General features: G+C 46.4%; 1 protein-coding gene across 1 annotated transcript in view; it reads right to left on the reverse strand.

The window, feature by feature from the left end:
• The window catches only part of Lmx1a (LIM homeobox transcription factor 1 alpha), a 64,027-nt gene that overhangs the window by 7,670 nt on the left and 32,051 nt on the right, over positions 1-24,306 (reverse strand). Inside the window, exon 4 of the mRNA XM_070095091.1 lies at positions 1,020-1,203. Coding sequence (XP_069951192.1) covers positions 1,020-1,203 — 184 coding nt within the window. The remainder of the gene's footprint in view (positions 1-1,019; positions 1,204-24,306) is intronic.

Raw genomic sequence — 24,306 nt, forward strand, 5'->3', positions numbered from 1 at the left:
CACCCTTGTTTACTCACCTTCTTCACTTCCTTCCCACCTTCACCCTTGTTTACTAACCTTCACTTCCTTCCTTCCTTCCCACCTTCACCCTTGTTTACTCACCTTCCTCACTTCCTTCCTTCCTTCCCACCTTCACCCTTGTTTACTCACCTTCTTCGCTTCCTTTCTTCTTCCCACCTTCACCCTTGTTTACTCACCTCCTCCACTTCCTTCCTTCCCACCTTCACCCTTGTTTACTCACCTTCTTCGCTTCCTTCCTTCCTTCCCACCTTCACCCTTGTTTACTCACCTTCTTCACTTCATTCCCACCTTCACCCTTGTTGACTCACCTTCACTTCCTTCCTTCCTTCCCACCTTCACCCTTGTTTACTTACCTTCTTCACTTCCTACCTTCACCCTTGTTTACTCACCTTCTCCAGTTCCTTCCTTCTTCCCACCTTCACCCTTGTTTACTTACCTTCTCCACTTCCTTCCTTCTTCCCACCTTCACCCTTGTTTACTCACCTTCTCCAGTTAATTCCTTCTTCCCCCCTTCACCCTTGTTTACTCACCTTCTCCACTTCCTTCCTTCTTCCCACCTTCACCCTTGTTTACTCACCTTCTCCAGTTCCTTCCTTCTTCCCACATTCACCCTTGTTTACTTACCTTCTCCACTTCCTTCCTTCTTCCCACCTTCACCCTTGTTTACTCACCTTCTCCAGTTCCTTCCTTCTTCCCACCTTCACCCTTGTTTACTCACCTTCTCCACTTCCTTCCTTCTTCCCACCTTCACCCTTGTTTACTCACCTTCTCCAGTTCCTTCCTTCTTCCCACCTTCACCCTTGTTTACTCACCTTCTCCACTTCCTTCCTTCTTCCCACCTTCACCCTTGTTTACTCACCTTCTCCAGTTCCTTCCTTCTTCCCACATTCACCCTTGTTTACTTACCTTCTCCACTTCCTTCCTTCTTCCCACCTTCACCCTTGTTTACTCACCTCCACTTCCTTCCTTCCTTCCCACCTTCACCCTTGTTTACTCACCTTCTCCACTTCCTTCCTTCTTCCCACCTTCACCCTTGTCCTCTTTCTCGTCTTTGTCGTTGTTGTTGTGTTCCGTCTGTTTAGCTCTTCGCTGTAGTTTCTTCATCTTCGCCCGCTGGTTCTGAAACCACACTTGTACCACTCTTACGCTCAGACCCGTCTCCTTGGCCAGCTGCTCGCGCACCTGTGGGTTTAGAGCAAGGGAATGTTACCTGCAAGAGTATTGCATAGGAAGCCACTGTGTGGCGAAACGTTTCCTGAATAAAGATTCCCATGTGTTACATAAGTGTCTCAATCTTCAACTTGTCGGTGTTTTCAACCATTCATCACAGGCAGCATTTACCTCAGACAGAATATGCTGACCATAGCTCTGTCTCAGTTTTTTTAAGTATGGATCAGCTTCTATTGTACATTGATTACTCATATCCTCTACAAGGTCTGGATTTTAACAGATATCACTAGTGTGCACCAAGTTATCCCCTGTCTGCTAAGTACTGTTACTCTCGTATATAAGTTCCTCCAGAAGTCGCACACCGCCTGAATACCGATCATTCTCTGATTTCCACTAAGCTTCATTAATATTTATTACACTATGGCCTAAGAGTATCATATGTTTACATGTTATATAATCATTGCCTGATTGCCATCACTGTAGCGTCTGCCAGTCCGACTAACACCTAGGTACCTACTTACTGCTAAGTGAACAGGGACGACATGCCCAACATTTTCACCCATGCCGGGGATTGAACCACGGACACTCAGTGTGTGAAGCAAGTGCGTTGCCAACCTACCCCAGCGTTCATCTGTGATGGATAAACTCACTCATGGGTCGGCTACGTCTGATACCGTGATAGACTATCACACTGAAGCTTGTGCCCGGCGGCAGACTGAGCTACCATTATTGCCACGGTCCCCGGCGCTAGCCAAGGACCAGTTCCGTATAACATAATTCATTCGTCTATTGATGAGAATGAAGTGAAGCTTTCATCCGCTCTTTAGCCTCGACACTAAAATAATAAACACATGTTTCCCCTCCCTCAAATACCACTATTTTCCTCTAGTAAACTAAGGAATAAAGACCACTGAGGTATATATGTATGTTTATCTAAATATTAACGCTGAAAGGGAAGGACGCATCAAGGCAAATGATTATGTTGGAATAATCAATCACAGGAATTAAAATATGTATCCCTCCTCCCTGCCTCGTTTTCCACTCCCTTCACCGCCCACTCCCTTCACCGCCCTCCTCTCAAGTATCGTCTCGAGGCCTTATCAAGTTCCGGTTCCGCTGTGTGTCGCTCCTTATATCCAGTTGGTCGTTTTATCGCGCTAAATGTTATCCAAATATGCTGATGTTCGCCTACGTGGTGAGGGACGTGAGAGACGTGGGGGGTGAGGGACGTGAGAGACGTGGGGGTGAGGGACGTGAGAGACGTGGGGGGTGAGAGAAGAGTGTGTGATAGAGGTTAATGTTGTGGCCCCAGGGTCACGCTGGCACTCCAGGGGGTGAGGCAGTGATGCCACACACACACACACACACACACACACACACACACACACACACACACACACACACACACACACACACACACACACACGCACACGCACACACCCTGACGACACTAGATGACAGGAGGGATAGGGAGGAAGATGATAACGACATACGAAATGCTGAAAGGAATTGACAAGGTAGATAGGGACAGGATGTTTCAGAGATGTGGCACGATAAAGGGGCCACAGCTGATAGTTAAGGACTCAGAGGAGTCACAAGGATGTTAGGAAGTATTTCTTCGGTCATGGAGTTGTCAGGAAGTGGAACAATCTGGAGAGTGATGTAGTTGATGCAGGATCCATGCACTACACCCTCACAACACACCCTCACAACACACCCTCACAACACTAAACCTTCACAACACAACACAGAACACAACACAAAACGCAACACATTAAAAACACAACACTCTCACAGCACAACACACTCAAGACACACAACACATCACATCCTTACAACGCAACACATTACTTCCTAACAACACAAAGCATAACACACCCTCAACACACAACACAATCACAACACAACACAAAAAACTAAAACCCGACTAAGTATCTGTCGACAACTGCTAACTACTGTACCCTCACAAAACACAACACTCAACACACCCACAAAACGCAACACACAACACAAAACACTACTCCCTCACAACACAACAACCTAGACATTCAAAACATGCAACACTCTCACAACTCACAATACAAAACGCTCTTTATACAATACATAACACACAACTCACCCGCACACAAAACACTCACAATTCCCCCGCACGCAACACACTCATAACACGCAACACATAACACGCAACACAAAGCGCACTCAAAATATACAACACGCTCATAAGACACAACACACTAATAACACACAACACACATGTTCACAACACAACATGCTCACAAAGCGCAACATGCTTACAACACACAACACATATGTTCACAGCACTCAACACACTCCCAACACACAACACTCTCACAATACGCTCACAACACAATACGCTCACGCACAACACGCTCACAACACACTCCACATACGACACTAGCAACACAAGATACTAACAGCACACAACACACTCGCAACACACACGATACACGATACATTACTGCACAGTCAAAACACTCACAACACACAACATGGTCACAACACACAAACTCACAACACAGCAAACTCGCAACACGCTCACAGCACAATCTCAATTCACTCACAAAACACAACACACTCAGCACTCTCACAACACACATGAGACTCTAAGCACTCACAAGACAATCACAACACACAATACACTCTGGGCCACACTGGTGAACAAGGAAGTCAGTGTTGGTCGAGGACAGACCCTCACTCTTCATGTTGCTTCTTCACGCTCAATTTACTGACCAGCCACACTGGTAAACATACTTATGGTAGACCCACTTATGTTCCCTTCCACCCACCGCCTTCCACCCACCAACCACTACCTTCCACTCACCACCCACCACCTACCACCCACCACCTTCCACCCACCACCCACCACCTTCCACCCACCACCCACCACCTTCCAGGATGGACAGAGAGACAGCACCAACAAGGAAATAAAGAGAAAATCATCAACCTTCTGCTGTACAACGTCCTGGCCAAGACCAGCATCTATCATTGTGTCCAGGACTGACTTCTGCTGTACAACGTCCTGGCCAAGACCAGCATCTATCATTGTGTCCAGGACTGACTTCTGCTGTACAACGTCCTGGCCAAGACCAGCATCTATCATTGTGTCCAGGACTGACTTCTGCTGTACAACGTCCTGGCCAAGACCAGCATCTATCATTGTGTCCAGGACTGACTTCTGCTGTACAACGTCCTGGCCAAGACCAGCATCTATCATTGTGTCCAGGACTGACTTCTGCTGTACAACGTCCTGGCCAAGACCAGCATCTATCATTGTGTCCAGGACTGACTTCTGCTGTACAACGTCCTGGCCAAGACCAGCATCTATCATTGTGTCCAGGACTGAAGGAGATGGAATATGTACACTGACGATAATAATGAAATGAGCGAAATATATACTTATATCTTAATGTACGTCATTGTTCAGTGAACCACTAATTTGCCTAAACATTGATTTACGGCATTCACCAAGTACACACACACACACACACACACACACACACACACACACACACATACACACACACACAGAGGAAAGGTTTGTTCCCAAGGGAAACAAAAATAATAAGAAGACCAAAACGAGTCCTTGATTTACCCGAAGGTGTAGGGAGGCAAAAACTAAGTGCACCAGAGAATGGAAAAGGTACAGGAGGCAAAGGACCCAGGAAAATAAGGAGATTAGTAGAAGAGCCAGAAACGAGTATGCACAGGTAAGGAGGGAGGCCCAGCGACAGTACGAGAACGACATAGCATTGAAAGTCAAGTCTGACCCAAAACAGCAGTCAAAGACCAGGTGATAAGGCTGAGGAAAGAAGGTGGAGAACTCACAAGAAACGATCAAGAGGTATGTGAGGAGCTCAACATGAGATTTAAGGAAGTATTTACAGTGGAGACAGGAAGGCCTCTCGGGGAACAGACCAGATGGGGACACCAGCAAGGAATATACCAACAAGTGTTGGATGACATACATGCATACAGATGAGGAGGAGGTAAAGAAACTGCTAAGGGACATCGATACCTCAAAGGCAATGGGACCGGACAACATCTCCCCGTGGATCCTTAGAGAGGGAGCAGATATGTTGTGTGTGCCACTTACCACAATCTTCAACACGTCCCTGGAAACTGGGCAACTACCTGAGGTATGGAAGACGGCAAATGTAGTTCCCATTTTTAAAAAAGGAGACAGAAAAGAGGCACTAAACTATAGACCTGTGTCATTGACGTGTATAGTATGCAAAATTATGGAGAAGATTATCAGGAGGAGAGTGGTGGAGCACCTAGAACGGGACAAGAGTATAAACGACAACCAGCATGGATTCATGGAAGGAAAATCCTGTGTCACAAACCTTCTGGAGTTTTATGATAAAGTAACAGAAGTAAAACACGAGGGAGAGGGGTGGGTTGATTGCATCTTCTTGGACTGCAAGAAGGCCTTTGACACAGTTCCTCACAAGAGATTAATGAAGAAGCTAGAGGATCAGGCTCATATAACAGGAAGGGCACTGCAATGGATCAGAGAATACCTGACAGGGAGGCAACAATGAGTCATGGTACGTAATGATGTATCACAGTGGGCACCTGTGACGAGCGGGGTCCCACAGGGGTCGTTCCTAGGACCAGTGCTATTTTTGGTATATGTGAACGACATGATGGAAGGGTTAGACTCAGAAGTGTCCCTGTTTGCAGATGATGTGAAGTTAATGAGGAGAATTAAATCAGATGAGGACCGGGCAGGACTTCAAAGAGACCTGGACAGACTGGACACCTGGTCCAGCAAATGGCTTCTCGAATTTAATCCTGCCAAATGCAAAGTCATGAAGATAGGGGAAGGGCACAGAAGACCGCAGAGTATAGGCTACGTTTACCTGGAGTTTACCTGGAGAGAGTTCCGGGGGTCAACGCCCCCGCGGCCCGGTCTGTGACCAGGCCTCCTGGTGGATCAGAGCCTGATCAACCAGGCTGTTACTGCTGGCTGCACGCAAACCAACGTACGAGCCACAGCCCGGCTGGTCAGGAACCGACTTTAGGTGCCTGTCCAGTGCCAGCTTGAAGACTGCCAGGGGTCTGTTGGTAATCCCCCTTATGTATGCTGGGAGGCAGTTGAACAGTCTCGGGCCCCTGACACTTATTGTATGGTCTCTTAACGCGCTCCCAGTAATTTAGACGTTTTATCTCCGTTATGCGCGCCGTGAAGATTCTCATTATCCATCCTGTCATTTTTCTAGCAGATGCGATTGATACAGTGTTATGGTCCTTGAAGATGAGATCCTCCGACGTGATCACTCCCAGGTCTTTGACGTTGGTGTTTCGCTCTATTTTGTGGCCATATTTTGTTTTGTACTCTTGGAGTGAGAATAACACCGAGCATGTCTCCGGAAGCACACATCAACCAGGTAACTGCTGCAGCATCCGCGCCTGGCAAACCTGAGAACAGCGTTCCGATACCTTAATAAGGAATCGTTCAAGACACTATACACCGTGTACGTCAGGCCCATACTGGAGTATGCAGCACCTGTTTGGAACCCGCACTTGATAAAGCACGTCAATAAACTAGAGAAAGTGCAAAGGTTTGCGACAAGATTAGTTCCAGAGCTAATGGGAATGTCTTATGAAGAAAAGTTAAGGGAAATCGGCCTGACGACACTAGAGGACAGGAGGGTCAGGGAAGACATGATAACGACATATAAAATACTGCGCGGAATAGACAAGTTGGACAAAGACAGAATGTTCCAGGGAGGGGACACAGAAACAAGAGGTCACAATTGGAAGTTGAAGACACAGATGAGTCAGAGAGATATTAGGAAGTATTTCTTCAGTCATAGAGTTCTCAAGCAGTGGAATAGCCTAGAAAGTGATGTAGTGGAGGCAGGAACCATACACAGTTTTAAGACGAGGTTTGATAAAGCTCATGGAGCAGGGAGAGAGAGGACCTAGTAGCAACCGGTGAAGAGGCGGGGCCAGGAGCTAAGACTCGACCCCTGCAACCACATTCTATATATATATATATATATACATCTATATCTCTATATATATATATATATATATACATATATATATATATATATATATATATATATATATATATATATATATATATATATATATATATATATATATATATATATGTCGTACCGAATTCAAAACTGGTCAATTAGGACGAACTCATTTAAAATCAAGTTCTTTTTAATTTTTCTCTTGTACGTTTAAAGATATACTTTTTTCATTTACGTTACATTTATGTTAATGTAAAAATTAATAATTTCGTACCAAAAGAATCTTAGAAAACTTACCTAACATTATTATAACAAGAGTACATTAATTTAGCCTAATCCAACTAAATATATTTTATATTAGTTTACAATAATTTAACAATAAACAAACACAATCAAATATTTTTTTTTGTTAGGTTTAAAATGATTTTTGAGAAATTATTGCATACACAAATATTCGTTTGCCTTATTCGGCAAGAAGAGCGTTGCTATTTAAGCCAAAATCGCAAGTTTTACCTAACTCCAGGCTGGTCGACTGATTACCTCAAACTACTCGTCTGCCACCTTTCTCTGCACTGGACTGAAGAAAACACTGGCTGGCCAAACGTCGCTTACTTCATGTACTCAAATGTTGCACAAGAGTCTCATTGATCAATTTGTCGACTTTCTATACCATTTATCCACTATCTTTATTATGTTTACATGACCAGTGACACACCTGCATGACCAGTGACACACCTGCATGACCAGTGACACACCTGCATGACCAGTGACACACCTGTATGACCAGTGACACACCTGCATGACCAGTGACACACCTGTATGACCAGTGACCAGCATGACACACACTGCATGACCAGTGCTTCACACACTGCATGACCAGTGCTTCACACACTGCATGACCAGTGCTTCACACACTGCATGACCAGTGCTTCACACACTGCATGACCAGTGCTTCACACACTGCATGACCAGTGCTTCACACACCTGCATGACCAGTGACACACCTGCATGACCAGTGACACACCTGTATGACCAGTGACACACCTGCATGACCAGTGACACACCTGCATGACCAGTGACACACCTGCATGACCAGTGACACACCTGCATGACCAGTGACACACCTGCATGACCAGTGACACACCTGCATGACCAGTGACACACCTGCATGACCAGTGACACACCTGTATGACCAGTGACACACCTGCATGACCAGTGACACACCTGCATGACCAGTGACACACCTGCATGACCAGTGACACACCTGTATGACCAGTGACACACCTGCATGACCAGTGACACACCTGTATGACCAGTGACACACCTGCATGACCAGTGACATACCTGCATGACCAGTGACACACCTGCATGACCAGTGACACACCTGCATGACCAGTGACACACCTGTATGACCAGTGACACACCTGCATGACCAGTGACACACCTGCATTACCAGTGACACACCTGCATGACCAGTGACACACCTGCATTACCAGTGACACACCTGCATGACCAGTGACACACCTGTATGACCAGTGACACACCTGCATGACCAGTGACACACCTGCATGACCAGTGACACACCTGTATGACCAGTGACACACCTGCATGACCAGTGACACACCTGCATGACCAGTGACACACCTGTATAACCAGTGACACACCTGCATGACCAGTGACACACCTGTATGACCAGTGACACACCTGCATGACCAGTGACACACCTGCATGACCAGTGACACACCTGTATGACCAGTGACACACCTGCATTACCAGTGACACACCTGCATGACTAGTGACACACCTGTATGACCAGTGACACACCTGTATTACCAGTGACACACCTGTATTACCAGTGACACACCTGTATTATCAGTGACACACCTGCATGACCAGTGACACACCTGTATGAGCAGTGACACACCTGTATTACCTGTGACAAGCCTGCATTAACAGTGACACACCTGTATGACCAGTGACACACCTGTATGACCAGTGACACACCTGTATGACCAGTGACACACCTGCATTATCAGTGACACACCTGTATGACCAGTGACACACCTGCACTACCAGTGACATACCTGTATGACCAGTGACACACCTGTATGACCAGTGACACACCTGTATGACCAGTGACACACCTGCATTACCAGTGACACACCTGCATGACCAGTGACACACCTGTATGACCAGTGACACACCTGTATTACCAATGACACACCTGTATTACCAGTGACACACCTGTATTACCAGTGACACCTGTATTACCAGTGACACACCTGCATGACCATTGACACACCTGTATGACCAGTGACACACCTGTATTACCTGTGACACACCTGCATAACCAGTGACACACCTGTATGACCAGTGACACACCTGTATTACCTGTGACACACCTGCATAACCAGTGACACACCTGTATGACCAGTGACACACCTGTATTACCAATGACACACCTGTATTACCATTGACACCTGTATTACCAGTGACACCTGTATTACCAGTGACACACCTGCATGACCAGTGACACACCTGTATGACCAGTGACACACCTGTATTACCTGTGACACACCTGCATAACCAGTGACACACCTGTATGACCAGTGACACACCTGTCCTGTATGACCAGTGACACACCTGTATGACCAGTGACACACCTGCATTACCAGTGACACACCTGTATGACCAGTGACACACCTGCATTACCAGTAACACACCTGTATAACCAGTGACAAACCTGTATGACCAGTGACACACCTGTATGACCAGTGACACACCTGCATTACCAGTGACACACCTGCATGACCAGTGACACACGTGCATGACCAGTGACACACCTATATGACCAGTGACACACCTGCATTACCAGTGACACACCTGCATGACCAGTGACACACCTGTATGACCAGTGACACACCTGTATTACCAGTGACACACCTGCATGACCAGTCACACACCTGTATGACGATGTTGGTAGAGCACCGTGGAAGACGAGGGTGAAGGACGTAGGGGGAAGACGTGTAGGGGATTCCACCGTTCATAGTGTCAGTGTGATGTCAGCTGTTACCTGTCATGTGTCAGGAGGAGGGAGTCAGCTGACTGACTCACGTTCAGCCGCGCGCTAAAATAACGCGCTTCACCCGCTACTGACTCTTATTGATATAAGTAGAATAGTTTAAGTTACTTTTAAATTTTGTGGTAACATATTACGGAAATCCCAGGGAATTTGATCTCTTTTAACGTCATACTTTTAAATGGAACCTCCCTGTGTTTTACCCGGAGGTCCATAATCCATCCCGGGGTCCGTGCGTCCCACCGTCCTCCAGGCCCCGGGGTCCGTGCGTCCCACCGTCCTCCAGGCCCCGGGGTCCGTGCGTCCCACCGTCCTCCAGGCCCCGGGGTCCGTGCGTCCCACCGTCCTCCAGGCCCCGGGGTCCGTGCGTCCCACCGTCCTCCAGGCCCCGGGGTCCGTACGTCCCACCGTCCTCCAGGCCCCGGGGTCCGTTCGTCCCACCGTCCTCCAGGCTCCGGGGTCCGTGCGTCCCACCGTCCTCCAGGCCCCGGGGTCCGTGCGTCCCACCGTCCTCCAGGCCCCGGGGTCCGTACGTCCCACCGTCCTCCAGGCCACGGGGTCCGTGCGTCCCACCGTCCTCCAGGCCCCGGGGTCCGTGCGTCCCACCGTCCTCCAGGCCCCGGGGTCCGTGCGTCCCACCGTCCTCCAGGCCCCGGGGTCCGTGCGTCCCACCATCCTCCAGGCCCCGGGTTCCGTGCGTCCCACCGTCCTCCAGGCCCCGGGGTCCGTACGTTCCACCGTCCTCCAGGCCCCGGGGTCCGTGCGTCCCACCGTCCTCCAGGCCCCGGGGTCCGTGCGTCCCACCGTCCTCCAGGCCCCGGGGTCCGTGCGTCCCACCGTCCTCCAGGCCCCGGGGTCCGTACGTCCCACCGCCCTCCAGGCCCCGGGGTCCTTGCGTCCCACCGTCCTCCAGGCCCCGGGGTCCGTGCGTCCCACCGTCCTCCAGGCCCCGGGGTCCGTACGTCCCACCGTCCTCCAGGCCCCGGGGTCCGTGCGTCCCACCGTCCTCCAGGCCCCGGGGTCCGTGCGTCCCACCGTCCTCCAGGCCCCGGGGTCCGTGCGTCCCACCGTCCTCCAGGCCCCGGGGTCCGTACGTTCCACCGTCCTCCAGGCCACGGGGTCCGTGCGTCCCACCGTCCTCCAGGCCCCGGGTTCCGTGCGTCCCACCGTCCTCCAGGCCCCGGGGTCCGTCACCGTCCTCCAGGCCCCGGGTTCCGTGCGTCCCACCGTCCTCCAGGCCCCGGGGTCCGTGCGTCCCACCGTCCTCCAGGCCCCGGGGTCCGTGCGTCCCACCGTCCTCCAGGCCCCGGGGTCCGTGCGTCCCACCGTCCTCCAGGCCCTGACCTTCACTCACTTCTGGACACTCTTGCTATTTTCTCCTCTCGCCGCGATCCTCAAGATTTTCCTTGCTTACCTGAATTTCTCCCTCAATTTAACTCATTAAATTTACCTGTAATCATCTTCCACTATTATTGATACCTTCATCATGACATCTATCTTTACTCGCTCCTTTTTCTCCCACATTTATGTGGCGAGTCCTTTTCCCGTTGGCATGTCTTAAAACAATGCTAGAAAGGATTCTTGTGTTTTTGTTTGGTAAGTATAAAGCCTACCAGGCCCAGAAAGCCAGAAGAGCTTCGACCATTTGTCATCCGACAACTGACTCGCCTCAGGAGACACCTGTCCTGTTTTCCTGACCAAGTACCACCACTAGTTCTCTCTCCTGAAATCTTCGATCCTTCGTTCAGTAGTAGTACTGCATGGCAGTAACACATTAATATACTAATATTGTAAAACGTTAAACCCGTGAGCGTCATTCAGCTCAAGGAGAGATGGAGGTTCTGACAATATAATGTAAATGGTTCCGAAATCCAACAAGTTGAAGAATGAGATACTTGTGTTCCTCCATTCTTATGTTCTTAAGTGACTTGTATACCGTAGTCAGGTGAGTGGAAGCAGGAGGAGGCGGAGTCACAGTGGAACCATCCACTAGTGTAAGTAGGTCTTCGTCCAAAGGTTGGATAAGTGTTGAAGAATTCCTTGTATCAGATATTCCCCTCAATTAAGAATCTCATATCTTGCATAAGTCTCTCATTATCCAACTTCTCGGTTTTCTAAACCCTTTATCACACCAACACATGGTATCCACACCCATGTGTCACGATCACCTGAACCCACATACCATCACACAACATACATAGTATCACACATCACACAACATCACATATCATCGCACATCACATCACACATAACATACCATCACACATCACACATCATCACACATTACACACCATGACATACCATCACACATCACATACCGTCACACAACATGACATACCATCACACATCACATACCATCACACAACATGACATACCATCACACATCACATACCGTCACACAACATGACATACCATCACACATCACATACCGTCACACAACATGACATACCATCACACATCACACAACATGACATACTATCACACATCATATACTATCACACATTACATAACATACCATCACACACAACATACCATCACACATTACATACCATCACACATCACATAACATACCATCACACATAACATACCATCACACATCACATACCACCACACATCACATACCATCACACCAACCCATGCCATCACACATCACATCATCATAACATCACACATCACATAACGTAAGGCAGAGTCACGAGCCATAAATTTTAATTACGAAATAAATTTGGTAAAGGTCGTCGTATTTTCTTTCCTTTTCGTTGTAGTTTTGTCTTCACCTGTGAAGAGTCTCTTTACTATGTTCCTTTTCAGAAACTCCGCTGGAATGTTCCTTTTCAGAAGCTCCGCTGGAATGTTCCTTTTCAGAAGCTCCGCTGGAATGTTCCTTTTCAGAAGCTCCGCTGGAATGTTCCTTTTCAGAAGCTCCGCTGGAATGTTCCTTTTCAGAAGCTCCGCTGGAATGTTCCTTTTCAGAAGCTCCGCTGGAATGTTCCTTTTCAGAAGCTCCGCTGGAATGTTCCTTTTCAGAAGCTCCGCTGGAATGTGGAGACAAACGTTGAAATAAATAGAGAGAGAGAGAACTGGTGGAGATGAAGACGTCAGGTGAAGGATACACAAGCACTTCCCTACTTCTCCTTCAGCCTCTCCCAACACTCCTTAAGTCTTCATTCCCTTCTCCCATACTTCTTTATTCTCCTTCGCTATAAAATAACATTGGCTTTCTTCAGTGCTTCCACTTATCATTATTTATGACTCTCATTCTCTCTGTCGTTAACACATTTCCGTTTATGCATCTTGTGTTTCTTCCGTCTCCTCTTCATTCTCTTCATGTTTCCCTTCGTTTCATAACCCTCCCCCTCTGTCCCTCCACCCTTTCCCTCCACCCCTTCACTTACATCTTCTCACCCACACACACACACATGGGCCAGGAGCTGTAAATCAACCCCTGAAACCATAAATAGGTGAGTACACACACACACACACACACACACACACACACACACACACACACACACATACACACACACATACACACACACATACACACATACACACACACACACAAACACACACACGCACACACACATACACACGCACACACATACACATACACACACACGCACACACACACACACACACACATAAACACACACACACATACACACACACATACACACACATACACACACACACACACACACACACACACACACCTGGAAGGTGTTCCGAAGGTCAACGCCCCCGCGTACCGGTCCATAACCAGACCTCACGGTGAGTCAGTGCTTCATCAACCAGGCTGTTACTGCTGGTCACAAGCAGTCCAACGTACGAGCCACAGACTGGCTGGTCAGGTGTTAGCTTTAGGTATCTGTCCAGTTTCCTCTGTAAGACGGCTAAGGATCTACTGGTAATCCCCCTTATGTATGATGGGCGGCTGACAATGTGTTATCTCTCAGTGTAGTCACCGAGCCCCTGCTTTTCAATGAGGGGATGTTGCACCGCCTGCTCAGTCTTTTCCTTTCATATGGAGTGATTTCTGTGCCCAGATTTGTGACCAGTCCCTTAAGGAATTTCCAGGTATAAATTTTCATATACCTTTCTCGCCTGCACTCTAAAGAGTACAGGTCAAAGGACTTTAAATGCTCCTATTAATGGAGGTTTCTTTACTGAACGTATAAGTGCAGTAAAGGTCCTCTGTACAATCTCCAAATCTGCAATTTCGTCTGCCTTGAAAGGGGCTGTTAGTATGCAGCCGCCAGTCTAGAGACAACAAAAAGTGCCTTAAAGAGGATCATCGCTGGCTTGGCATCCTTAGTTTTGAAGGTTCTCATTATTCATCCTATCATTTTCCTCACGCCTGTGACAGTGACACTGTTCTGACCCTTGAAGGTGAGATCTTCTGACATTATCACTCCTAAGTCCCTAATATTAGTTTTCCGAGTTACTGTGTAATTAGAATTTGTCTTGTACTCTGTTCTAGCTTTTAATTCTTAAAGCTGGAATCTGTACTCATTGAATATCACATTGTTTTCTGCGGCCCACTGGAAGACACACACACACACACACACACGCACACACACTGACATGACGGAAGGAACAGACTCAGAAGTGTCCCTGTTTGGAGACAATGTGAAGTTAATGAGAATTCAGTCGGAGGAGACTACAGAGGGATCTGGACCGACTGCAAGCCTGGTCCAGCAACTGGCTCCTGAAGTTCAATCCCATCAAGTGCAAAGTCATGAAGATCGGGGAAGAGCAAAGACCGCAGAGTACAAACTAGGGGGCCATACCTCGCTCAAGGAAAAAGATCTTGGAGCGTGTATAACACCAAGCACATCTCCTGAGGGCACATCAACCAAATGACTGCTGCAGCATATGGGCGACTAGCGAGCCTAAGAATAGCATTCCGATATCTCAGTAAGGAGCCGTTCCCGGCCCTGTACACCGTGTACATATTGGAGTATGCAGCTCCAGTTTGGAACCCTCACCTGGCCAAGCACGTCAGGAAACTAGAGAGAGTGCAAAGGTTTGCATCGAGACTAGTCCCGGAGCTAAGGGGCATGTCGTACGAGGAAAGGTTAAGAGAACTCGATCTGACGGCACTGGAGGACAGGAGGGACGGGGGGAAGGGGACATGATAACGACATATAAAATACTGAGAGGAATCGACAAGATGGAAAGATGGGATGTTCCAGAGATGGGACACAACTGGAAGATGAAAACTCAGTGTGTTACAGGGATGTTAGGAAGCCTTTTTCAGCCTTAGAATCGTAGGAAGTGGAGTGACCTGGAGAGTGAAGTAGTGGAGGCAGGATACATAGCTTTAAGAAGAGGTACGATAAGGCTCTTGGAACAGGGAGAGAGTGGACCTAGTAGTGACCATTGAAGAGGAGGGGCCAGGAGATGTGAATCGACCCCTGGCAACCACATCTAGGTAAGTACACATAGGTAAGTACAAAGACACGAATACAAACACACACACACACACACACACACACACACACACATACATACATACACACACACACACACACACACACACACACACACACACACACACACACACACACACACACACACACACAACACCGTACACACTAAGTACCTGGAGACTAAATCAACAAACATGTACGCTAGAGACCCCGATGGTGATAACACCACCCAAACACTTAACTATCCCCGCCCTCCACACCAAGTGGCTGGCAAGTAGTGATGGTGGTGGTGGGGGTGGTTGGAGAGGTGGTGGTTGTGGGGGTGGTTGGAGAGGTGGTGGTGGGGGTGGTTGGAGAGGTGGTGGTGGGGGTTTACATGGAGTCGCTTCCGGAGGTCACCGCCCCCGCGGCCCGGTCCTAGACCAGGTCACCCGATTGCTGGCCTGATCAATCAAGCTGTTAGTGCCCGCCTGCCCGCAGTTCAATGTATACACCTCATCCCGGCTGATCAAGAACTGTTTTGAGGACTCTTAAGAGCTTTATCTTGAAGACAACTAAAGGAATGTAGGTAAACCCCCTTGTACAAGAAAGGAAGTTATTGAAGAATCGTGGTCCCTTTACACTTATCGAGTTCTCTCAATGTACTCATCGCTCCCCTGTTTTTCTTCAGAGGTATCCTGCACCATCTTCCATACCTGTGTTCATAATTAACAGTTTCGGTGTGCAGGTTTGGGACCAATCCCTCGAGTACCTTCCAGATGTACACCATGATGTCTCTTGCCTGCATTCTAAGAAGTACAGTTCAAGGGACTTCAAGTGATCTCAGTAATTTAAATGCTTGACCGAGTTTATACAAACTGTGAAAATTCTGTACATTTCGCCTGCCTTGAAGGGAGATGTTAGTACACGGCATTATTTCAGCCTAGAGAGAACGAGTGACGTGGAGAGTATACTATACTAATAGCAGGAGTGTTAGAAATAAGATAGATGAGCTAAGATTAATTGCAAGTGCAGGAAACATAGATATTATTGCTATAACAGAGACCTGGCTCAATCTGAAAGATAGAGAGATGCCATCTGAATGTCACATACAAGGCTATAAATTATTCCACACTGACAGGGTCAACAGGAAAGGTGGTGGAGTAGCGATGTATGTCAGAGACAATTTAAATTGTTGTGTTAGACAAGATATTAAATTAGAAGCGTCAGCCACTGAATCTGTTTGGTTACAGCTTCTCGAGGGCCGAGAAAAACTAATTTTGGGTGTGATTTACAGGGCCCCAAATCTTGATAGGGAGTGCAGTAAACTTCTATGGGACGAAATTCGTAAGGCATCTACATACGAAAATGTTGTGCTAATGGGAGATTTCAACTATAGACAGATTGACTGGAGCAATTTGACAGGAAATTTAGAGTCGGGTGACTTTCTTGATACGATCCAGGATTGTTTTTTAAAACAGTTTGTGACAGAGCCAACTAGGGGAAATAACCTCCTTGACTTGGTTCTTGCCAGTAGGGAAACACTAATTAATAATCTTGAGGTTAATGATGAGCTTGGGGAGAGTGATCACAAATCACTCAGTTTTAACATATCATGGAATTCCCCTAATAATGGCAATCAAGTCTCCGTCCCTGACTTTCGCTTGGCTGATTTCATAGAACTGAAAAATTACTTAGGTGGGCTGAACTGGAATGACCTGACTAGGGGTCAGGTAGGTGGTGATGGTTGCCGATATGATGCTTTCCAGGGCATAGTTCTAGCTGCTCAGTCAAATTATGTTCCAAATAGGGAAATCAGATCAAACAAAAATGATCCTAAATGGATGAACAATAGATTAAAATATCTGATTGGTCAAAAGAGAGGCATATATAGGCAAATCAAAAGAGGAGAGGGGCAATTAAGAAATCGATATATTCAGTTAAAGAGAGAAATAAAAAAGGGAATTAGAAAAGCAAAAAGAGATTATGAGGTTAAAGTTGCAAGAGAATCGAAGACTAACCCAAAAGGATTCTTTCAGGTATACAGAAGTAAGATCAGGGACAAGATAGGCCCACTCAAAAGTTCCTCGGGTCAGCTCACTGACAGTGATAAGGAAATGTGTAGAATTTTTAACACATACTTCCTCTCAGTTTTTACACAGGAGGATACCAGTGATATTCCAGTAATGATAAATTATGTAGAACAGGACGATAATAAACTGTGCACTATTAGGGTCACAAGTGACATGGTCCTTAGGCAAATAGATAAATTAAAACCTAACAAATCCCCAGGCCCTGATGAACTGTATGCAAGGGTTCTAAAGGAATGTAAAGAGGAGCTTAGCACACCTTTGGCTAATCTTTTCAACATATCACTACAAACTGGCATGGTGCCAGATAAGTGGAAAATGGCAAATGTGATACCTATTTTCAAAACAGGTGACAGGTCCTTAGCTTCGAACTATAGACCAATAAGCCTAACCTCCATAGTGGGAAAATTTATGGAATCAATAATTGCCGAGGCAGTTCGTAGCCACCTTGAAAAGCATAAATTAATCAACGAATCTCAGCATGGTTTTACAAAGGGACGTTCCTGCCTTACGAATTTATTAACTTTTTTCACTAAGGTATTTGAGGAGGTAGATCATGGTAACGAATATGATATTGTGTATATGGACTTCAGTAAGGCTTTTGACAGGGTCCCACATCAGAGACTATTGAGGAAAATTAAAGCACATGGAATAGGAGGAGAAATTTTTTCCTGGATAGAGGCATGGTTGACAAATAGGCAGCAGAGAGTTTGCATAAATGGGGAGAAATCAGAGTGGGGAAGCGTCACGAGCGGTGTTCCACAGGGGTCAGTGTTGGGCCCCCTGCTGTTCACAATCTACATAAACGACATAGATGAGGGCATAAAGAGCGACATCGGCAAGTTTGCCGATGACACCAAAATAGGCCGTCGAATTCATTCTGACGAGGACATTCGAGCACTCCAGGAAGATTTGAATAGACTGATGCAGTGGTCAGAGAAGTGGCAGATGCAGTTTAATATAGACAAATGCAAAGTTCTAAATGTTGGACAGGACAATAACCATGCCACATATAAACTAAATAATGTAGATCTTAATATTACGGATTGCGAAAAAGATTTAGGAGTTCTGGTTAGCAGTAATCTGAAACCAAGACAACAGTGCATAAGTGTTCGCAATAAAGCTAATAGAATCCTTGGCTTCATATCAAGAAGCATAAATAATAGGAGTCCTCAGGTTGTTCTTCAACTCTATACATCCTTGGTTAGGCCTCATTTAGATTATGCTGCACAGTTTTGGTCACCGTATTACAGAATGGATATAAATTCTCTGGAAAATGTACAAAGGAGGATGACAAAGATGATCCCATGTATCAGAAACCTTCCCTATGAGGATAGACTAAGGGCCCTGAAACTGCACTCTCTAGAAAGACGTAGAATTAGGGGGGATATGATTGAGGTTTATAAGTGGAAGACAGGAATAAATAACGGGGATGTAAATAGTGTGCTGATAATATCTAGCCTAGACAGGACTCGCAGCAATGGTTTTAAGTTGGAAAAATTCAGATTCAGGAGGGATATAGGAAAGTACTGGTTTGGTAATAGAGTTGTGGATGAGTGGAACAAACTCCCAAGTACCGTTATAGAGGCCAGAACGTTGTGTAGCTTTAAAAATAGGTTGGATAAATACATGAGTAGATGTGGGTGGGTGTGAGTTAGACCTGATAGCTTGTGCTAACGGGTCGGTTGCCGTGTTCCTCCCTTGAGTCAATGTGACCTGACCTGACTAGGTTGGGTGCATTGGCTTAAGCCGGTAGGGACTTGGACCTGCCTCGCATGGGCCAGTAGGCCTTCTGCAGTGTTCCTTCGTTCTTATGTTCTTATGTTCTTATTACTGGCTTGGCATCTATTGTTTTGAATGTTCTAAATATCCAATTTATCATTTTCTCTTGCAGTTGCGAAATATTATTGTGCTCCTTGAACGTGAGGTCTTATGACATTATCACTTCCAGGTCTCTCACATTTGATTTATGTTCTATTGAGTGGTGTGAGTGCGTCTTGAACTCCAGTCGTTTTCATTTCTTCCATTCTTCCGTGGAGTAGTAACCGAAATTTATCCTCATTCAACATCATACTGTCATCAGAATCCCACTGAAAGACTAGTTTATTTCAACCTGGAAGCTCGCTATGTCTTCTATGGTTGCCACTTTCATACAAATTCTAACATCGTCTGCAAAATATAATATTGTGCCATGATGTATGTCCCTATCTATGTCAGAGATGAGAATAAGGGAAAGAAGTGCTTTGGCTCACATAACTTTTCACGCTAGCAGCCCCTGATTTCACTTTCTTTACTGTTATTCTTTGGTTTATATTCATAAGAAGTTAAACATCTATCTGCCCTTCTCAGTTATTCCTTCTGCGACCATTTTGTGTGAAATTAACCCAAAGTCGCGAGTGTCAAGGATTTTGAAAACTACAGCTGCATTTTGCTTGTCTTCAAGAACATCCGAAATCATGTCGTAATTGGGTAGCAATTATGTGTTAGGCGAAAGGTGTAGGTCACATCCTGGGGAACAAAATTAACCTAATTGCTCTCCATAACCAGGGGCTTTCTATACAGTATGTCACTGATGTCAGCTATGGTCTGTATAAGTTATATCATGTACTGGTAGAAATATTATTATTATTATTATTATTATTATTATTATTATTATTATTATTATGATAACAGATCACAATGAGGTTATTGTGCCTGCACGGGGTTAGCAGTTCGAGGTTATTGTGCCTGCACGGGGTTAGCAGTTCGAGGTTATTGTGCCTGGACGTCTATACTTACGCCTGTAAGTATAGACGTGAAGATGAAAAATAATATACATGTGCAACATCTGGGTATCTTTATGTGTAGACGTTTTAGCACCAGTGGCTTCATCAATACAAATTCAACTACACTCTGGTTAGCAGTAACCTAAAACCAAGACAACAGTGCATTAGTGTTCGCAATAAAGCTAACAGAATTCTTGGCTTCATATCTAGAAGTATAAATAATAGAAGTCCTCAGGTTGTTCTTCAACTCTATATATCCTTGGTTAGGCCTCATTTAGACTATGCTGCTCAGTTCTGGTCACCGTATTACAGAATGGATATAAATGCTCTGGAAAACGTACAAAGGAGGATGACAAAGATGATCCCATATATCAGAAATCTTCCCTATGAGGATAGGCTGAGGCCCTGAATCTGCACTCTCTCGAAAGGTGTAGAATTAGGGGGGATATGATCGAGGTGTATAAATGGAAGACAGGAATAAATAAAGGGGATGTAAATAGTGTGCTGAAAATTTCCAGCCAAGACAGGACTTGCAGCAATGGTTTCAAGTTGGAAAAATTCAGATTCAGAAAGGATATAGGAAAGCACTGGATTGGTAATAGAGTTGTGGAAGAGTGGAACAAACTCCCGAGTACAGTTATTGAGGCTAAAACATTGTGTAGTTTTAAAAATAGGTTAGATAAATACATGAGTGGGTGTGGGTGGGTGTGAGTTGGACCTGACTAGCTTGTGCTGCTAGGTCTGCTACAGTGCTCCATCCTTGAGTGGGGATGACCAGACTGGGTGGGTCATTGGGACAATCCGGGGGGTGGGTCACTGGTCTAATCCGGGGGACAACATGGACCTGCTCCACGTGGGTCAGTAGGCCTGTTGCAGTGTTCCTTCTTTATGTTCTTATGAGAAGACTGTAAAAATATATGTAAAAGAGGAGGGGATCAGTCCCTCAACCTTGGAGGTATTGTGTATCATTCGTGTATAACTACATTACTGGACGTGAACAGGAAGCTTGAGTCACTCTGAGAGGTCACTGATGGTGACCTCTCATTTCGAACCCTTGACTGACAGTAACCGCACGGCGTAGTACGGTCAACATGCAGACGTCAAGCTGAGACGTTGTGCTGGTGGACCTGGTCAAGGACTGGGCCACGGGGGCGTTGACCCCCTGAATACCCCCAGGTAGACTCCAAGAAGGTAGACTCCAGGAAGGTAGACTCCAGGTAGATAGATGACATGACCATTCTACACAATAAATACTACGCAAGGCAGTTGTGGATTGCTCCAAACACACCCACTACATTTCGACCGCCAAAGCTCACAACAGCTCCTGACCTAAGGCAAGTGTGAACATATGTCCCTATTACGCTCACTGTTAATCAGTGCTCCACTATAATAGGTCGCACTTTTTCAGCACTATTTTGGTGTTCCTTATAGACAGGTGGTGTTATGGCAGACTTTGTTTGCACAGTGGTGTATAAGGTGGCAGCTAGTTTGTGGGGGGCCGGCTGGTACCGTCAGTGGGCGGGTGGGTGATGGTCGTGGGCGGTGGGTGGCAGCGGGCGGTCAGGGTGGTGGTGATAGTTACTGGTGAGAAGGTCAGTGGATTCCCCTCAGGCAGGAAAGGTCACTTCTGCCACTGACCCAGGTAGTGTAGTTGGTGGTGGGGGGGGAGATGGTAGGGGGGTTGAGGTAAAAGAAGAGGTGGTGCTGGTACGAGTGGTGGTGATGGTTATGGTGCCATTACCATAATAGTATTCAAGACAGACACACACACATGCCCAATTCTAGGGAATGAGTTGCGTCACTAGTGGGACCCCGCCCACTAGTGATGAGGCTTCAACTGCTGCACCTCATTTCACCCCAGCATATAAGAGTCCATCTTCCTGCCGATGCTTCACTCAATCAGTCCCACATCGGTGTGGGACCGATTACCTCGTCTTCCACTGTCGTATATCATATTTGTACTGAGGTGAGAAGCCACTGATGGGCGAAATGTCTTCAGATTATGATGCCCTGGTGGTATATATGTCTAGTTCCTCACTGTAGTTATGGTGACTTGTGGTGATATTAGTGGTGTCTTAGAAGTGGAGTGGTGGTAACTGATGTTGGTGGTGGTGACAGTGATGGTGGTGGTGGTGACAGTGATGGTGGTGGTGGTAGTGTTGGTGGTGACAGTGATGGTGGTGGTGGTAGTGTTGGTGGTGACATTGATGGTGGTGACAGTGGTGGAGGTGGTGACAGTGATGGTAGTGGTGGTAGTGTTGGTGGTGGTGGCAGTGTTGGTGGTGGTGGCAGTGTTGGTGGTGGTGACAGTGTTGGTGGTGGTGACAGTGTTGGTGGTGGTGGCAGTGTTGGTGATGGCAAGATAAACAAGCCAACGTTGTCTTGGTGTCTGGAGTGGCACTCACCCGGAACCTTCACCCCCAGCAAGTGCTAAGATAAAGCTAGCATCCAACATCTAAGAATAACTCTCTTCTAACTACCTTCCTACCTCTACCAAATAACATTTCTACGAGCTACGCCTATCATCCCTCTCTACGTACTCTCTACCACTCTAATCATATACGATGTAGTTACGCACAGATTTCAATTATCCTAACACATTTCTCTTCATTTAAACAGCATTTCGTCACTCAGCTCGAAATTGAGGGGATTGACGCAGCAGGAACCAATATCTATCAACCATCACTGTCACCACTGGCTACCACCACTGTTGCTCCACTCAAACTTTATATGGATATTCCCAATATTTTCTAAATTCTTCGGAATTTTAACCCACAATTCCCCTCGTTATCGCTCTGTAGTTTGTACTTTTTGTATTTAATTGGTGTATACTTTATTTATACACGTTTCATTATTTTTTATGTATATTTTCTGTATAATGTGCGAGAAACTCATTGGCAGTCCTGCATGTCACTCGCTGTGTCAGCCAATCAGCGGCCATAAATCTGTCAACAGGACGCAGTGGTGCCATCGGGTGGGCGGGACAGTTTAGACAGGAGTTACACGGTAGATGAAATGATTGTTGTTGTGTTTGGACAGACGGACAGACAAGGGTCATTTCGAAGAGCTACACAGGAGCCAAGAGTGTTAGGTGTTGAGGTCAGAGTGCCAGTGCCTCACTCTAGCCTCCCGAGGGAGATTCTCTTTCACTAAACACCGGTTACCTTCACATTTAACAGCAACAGCTCTAACAACGAAGAAAAAAAGGTTTACTCTGCGATAATGCAAGGTATTATTACCCTTAATGACATAATCAGATTTAAACTAAGCAAGAAATGGTGGAAAGTAAGAGTAGCCGAGATATCCATGAGCTCTTTGTGTGTCTGGTTACAAGAGCAACAAAGAGAGTCTCATATACACACAATTCATGGGCTTGGCACTCATCCTTTTCAAAGGCACACCCACACGCTTATCATCTTTACTGCCGCCCGCCCAAACACCCATAAGCAAACACAAACACTCACGTACGCTCTAACACTGTTTCTCGTCCGCTATCCCCCATTCTGAGTGTTAGTCAAGATACTCGCTTAGAGAAGAACTCGTATATTACTTCAAGCATTTCTCTTACACACACTCACCAACAGAGTGGTCCATCACCTAGAAACATCCTTAAGATGAAAGGCAGGCTTTCTCTCTCTCTCTCTCTCTCTCTCTCTCTCTCTCTCTCTCTCTCTCTCTCTCTCTATCTCTCTCTCTCTCTCTCTATCTCTCTCTCTCTCTCTCTCTCTTTCTCTCTCTCTCTCTCTCTCTCTCTCTCTC

The sequence above is a fragment of the Cherax quadricarinatus genome, chromosome 49 (genome assembly GCF_038502225.1).
Source record: "Cherax quadricarinatus isolate ZL_2023a chromosome 49, ASM3850222v1, whole genome shotgun sequence".
NCBI classification, from domain to species: domain Eukaryota; kingdom Metazoa; phylum Arthropoda; class Malacostraca; order Decapoda; family Parastacidae; genus Cherax; species Cherax quadricarinatus.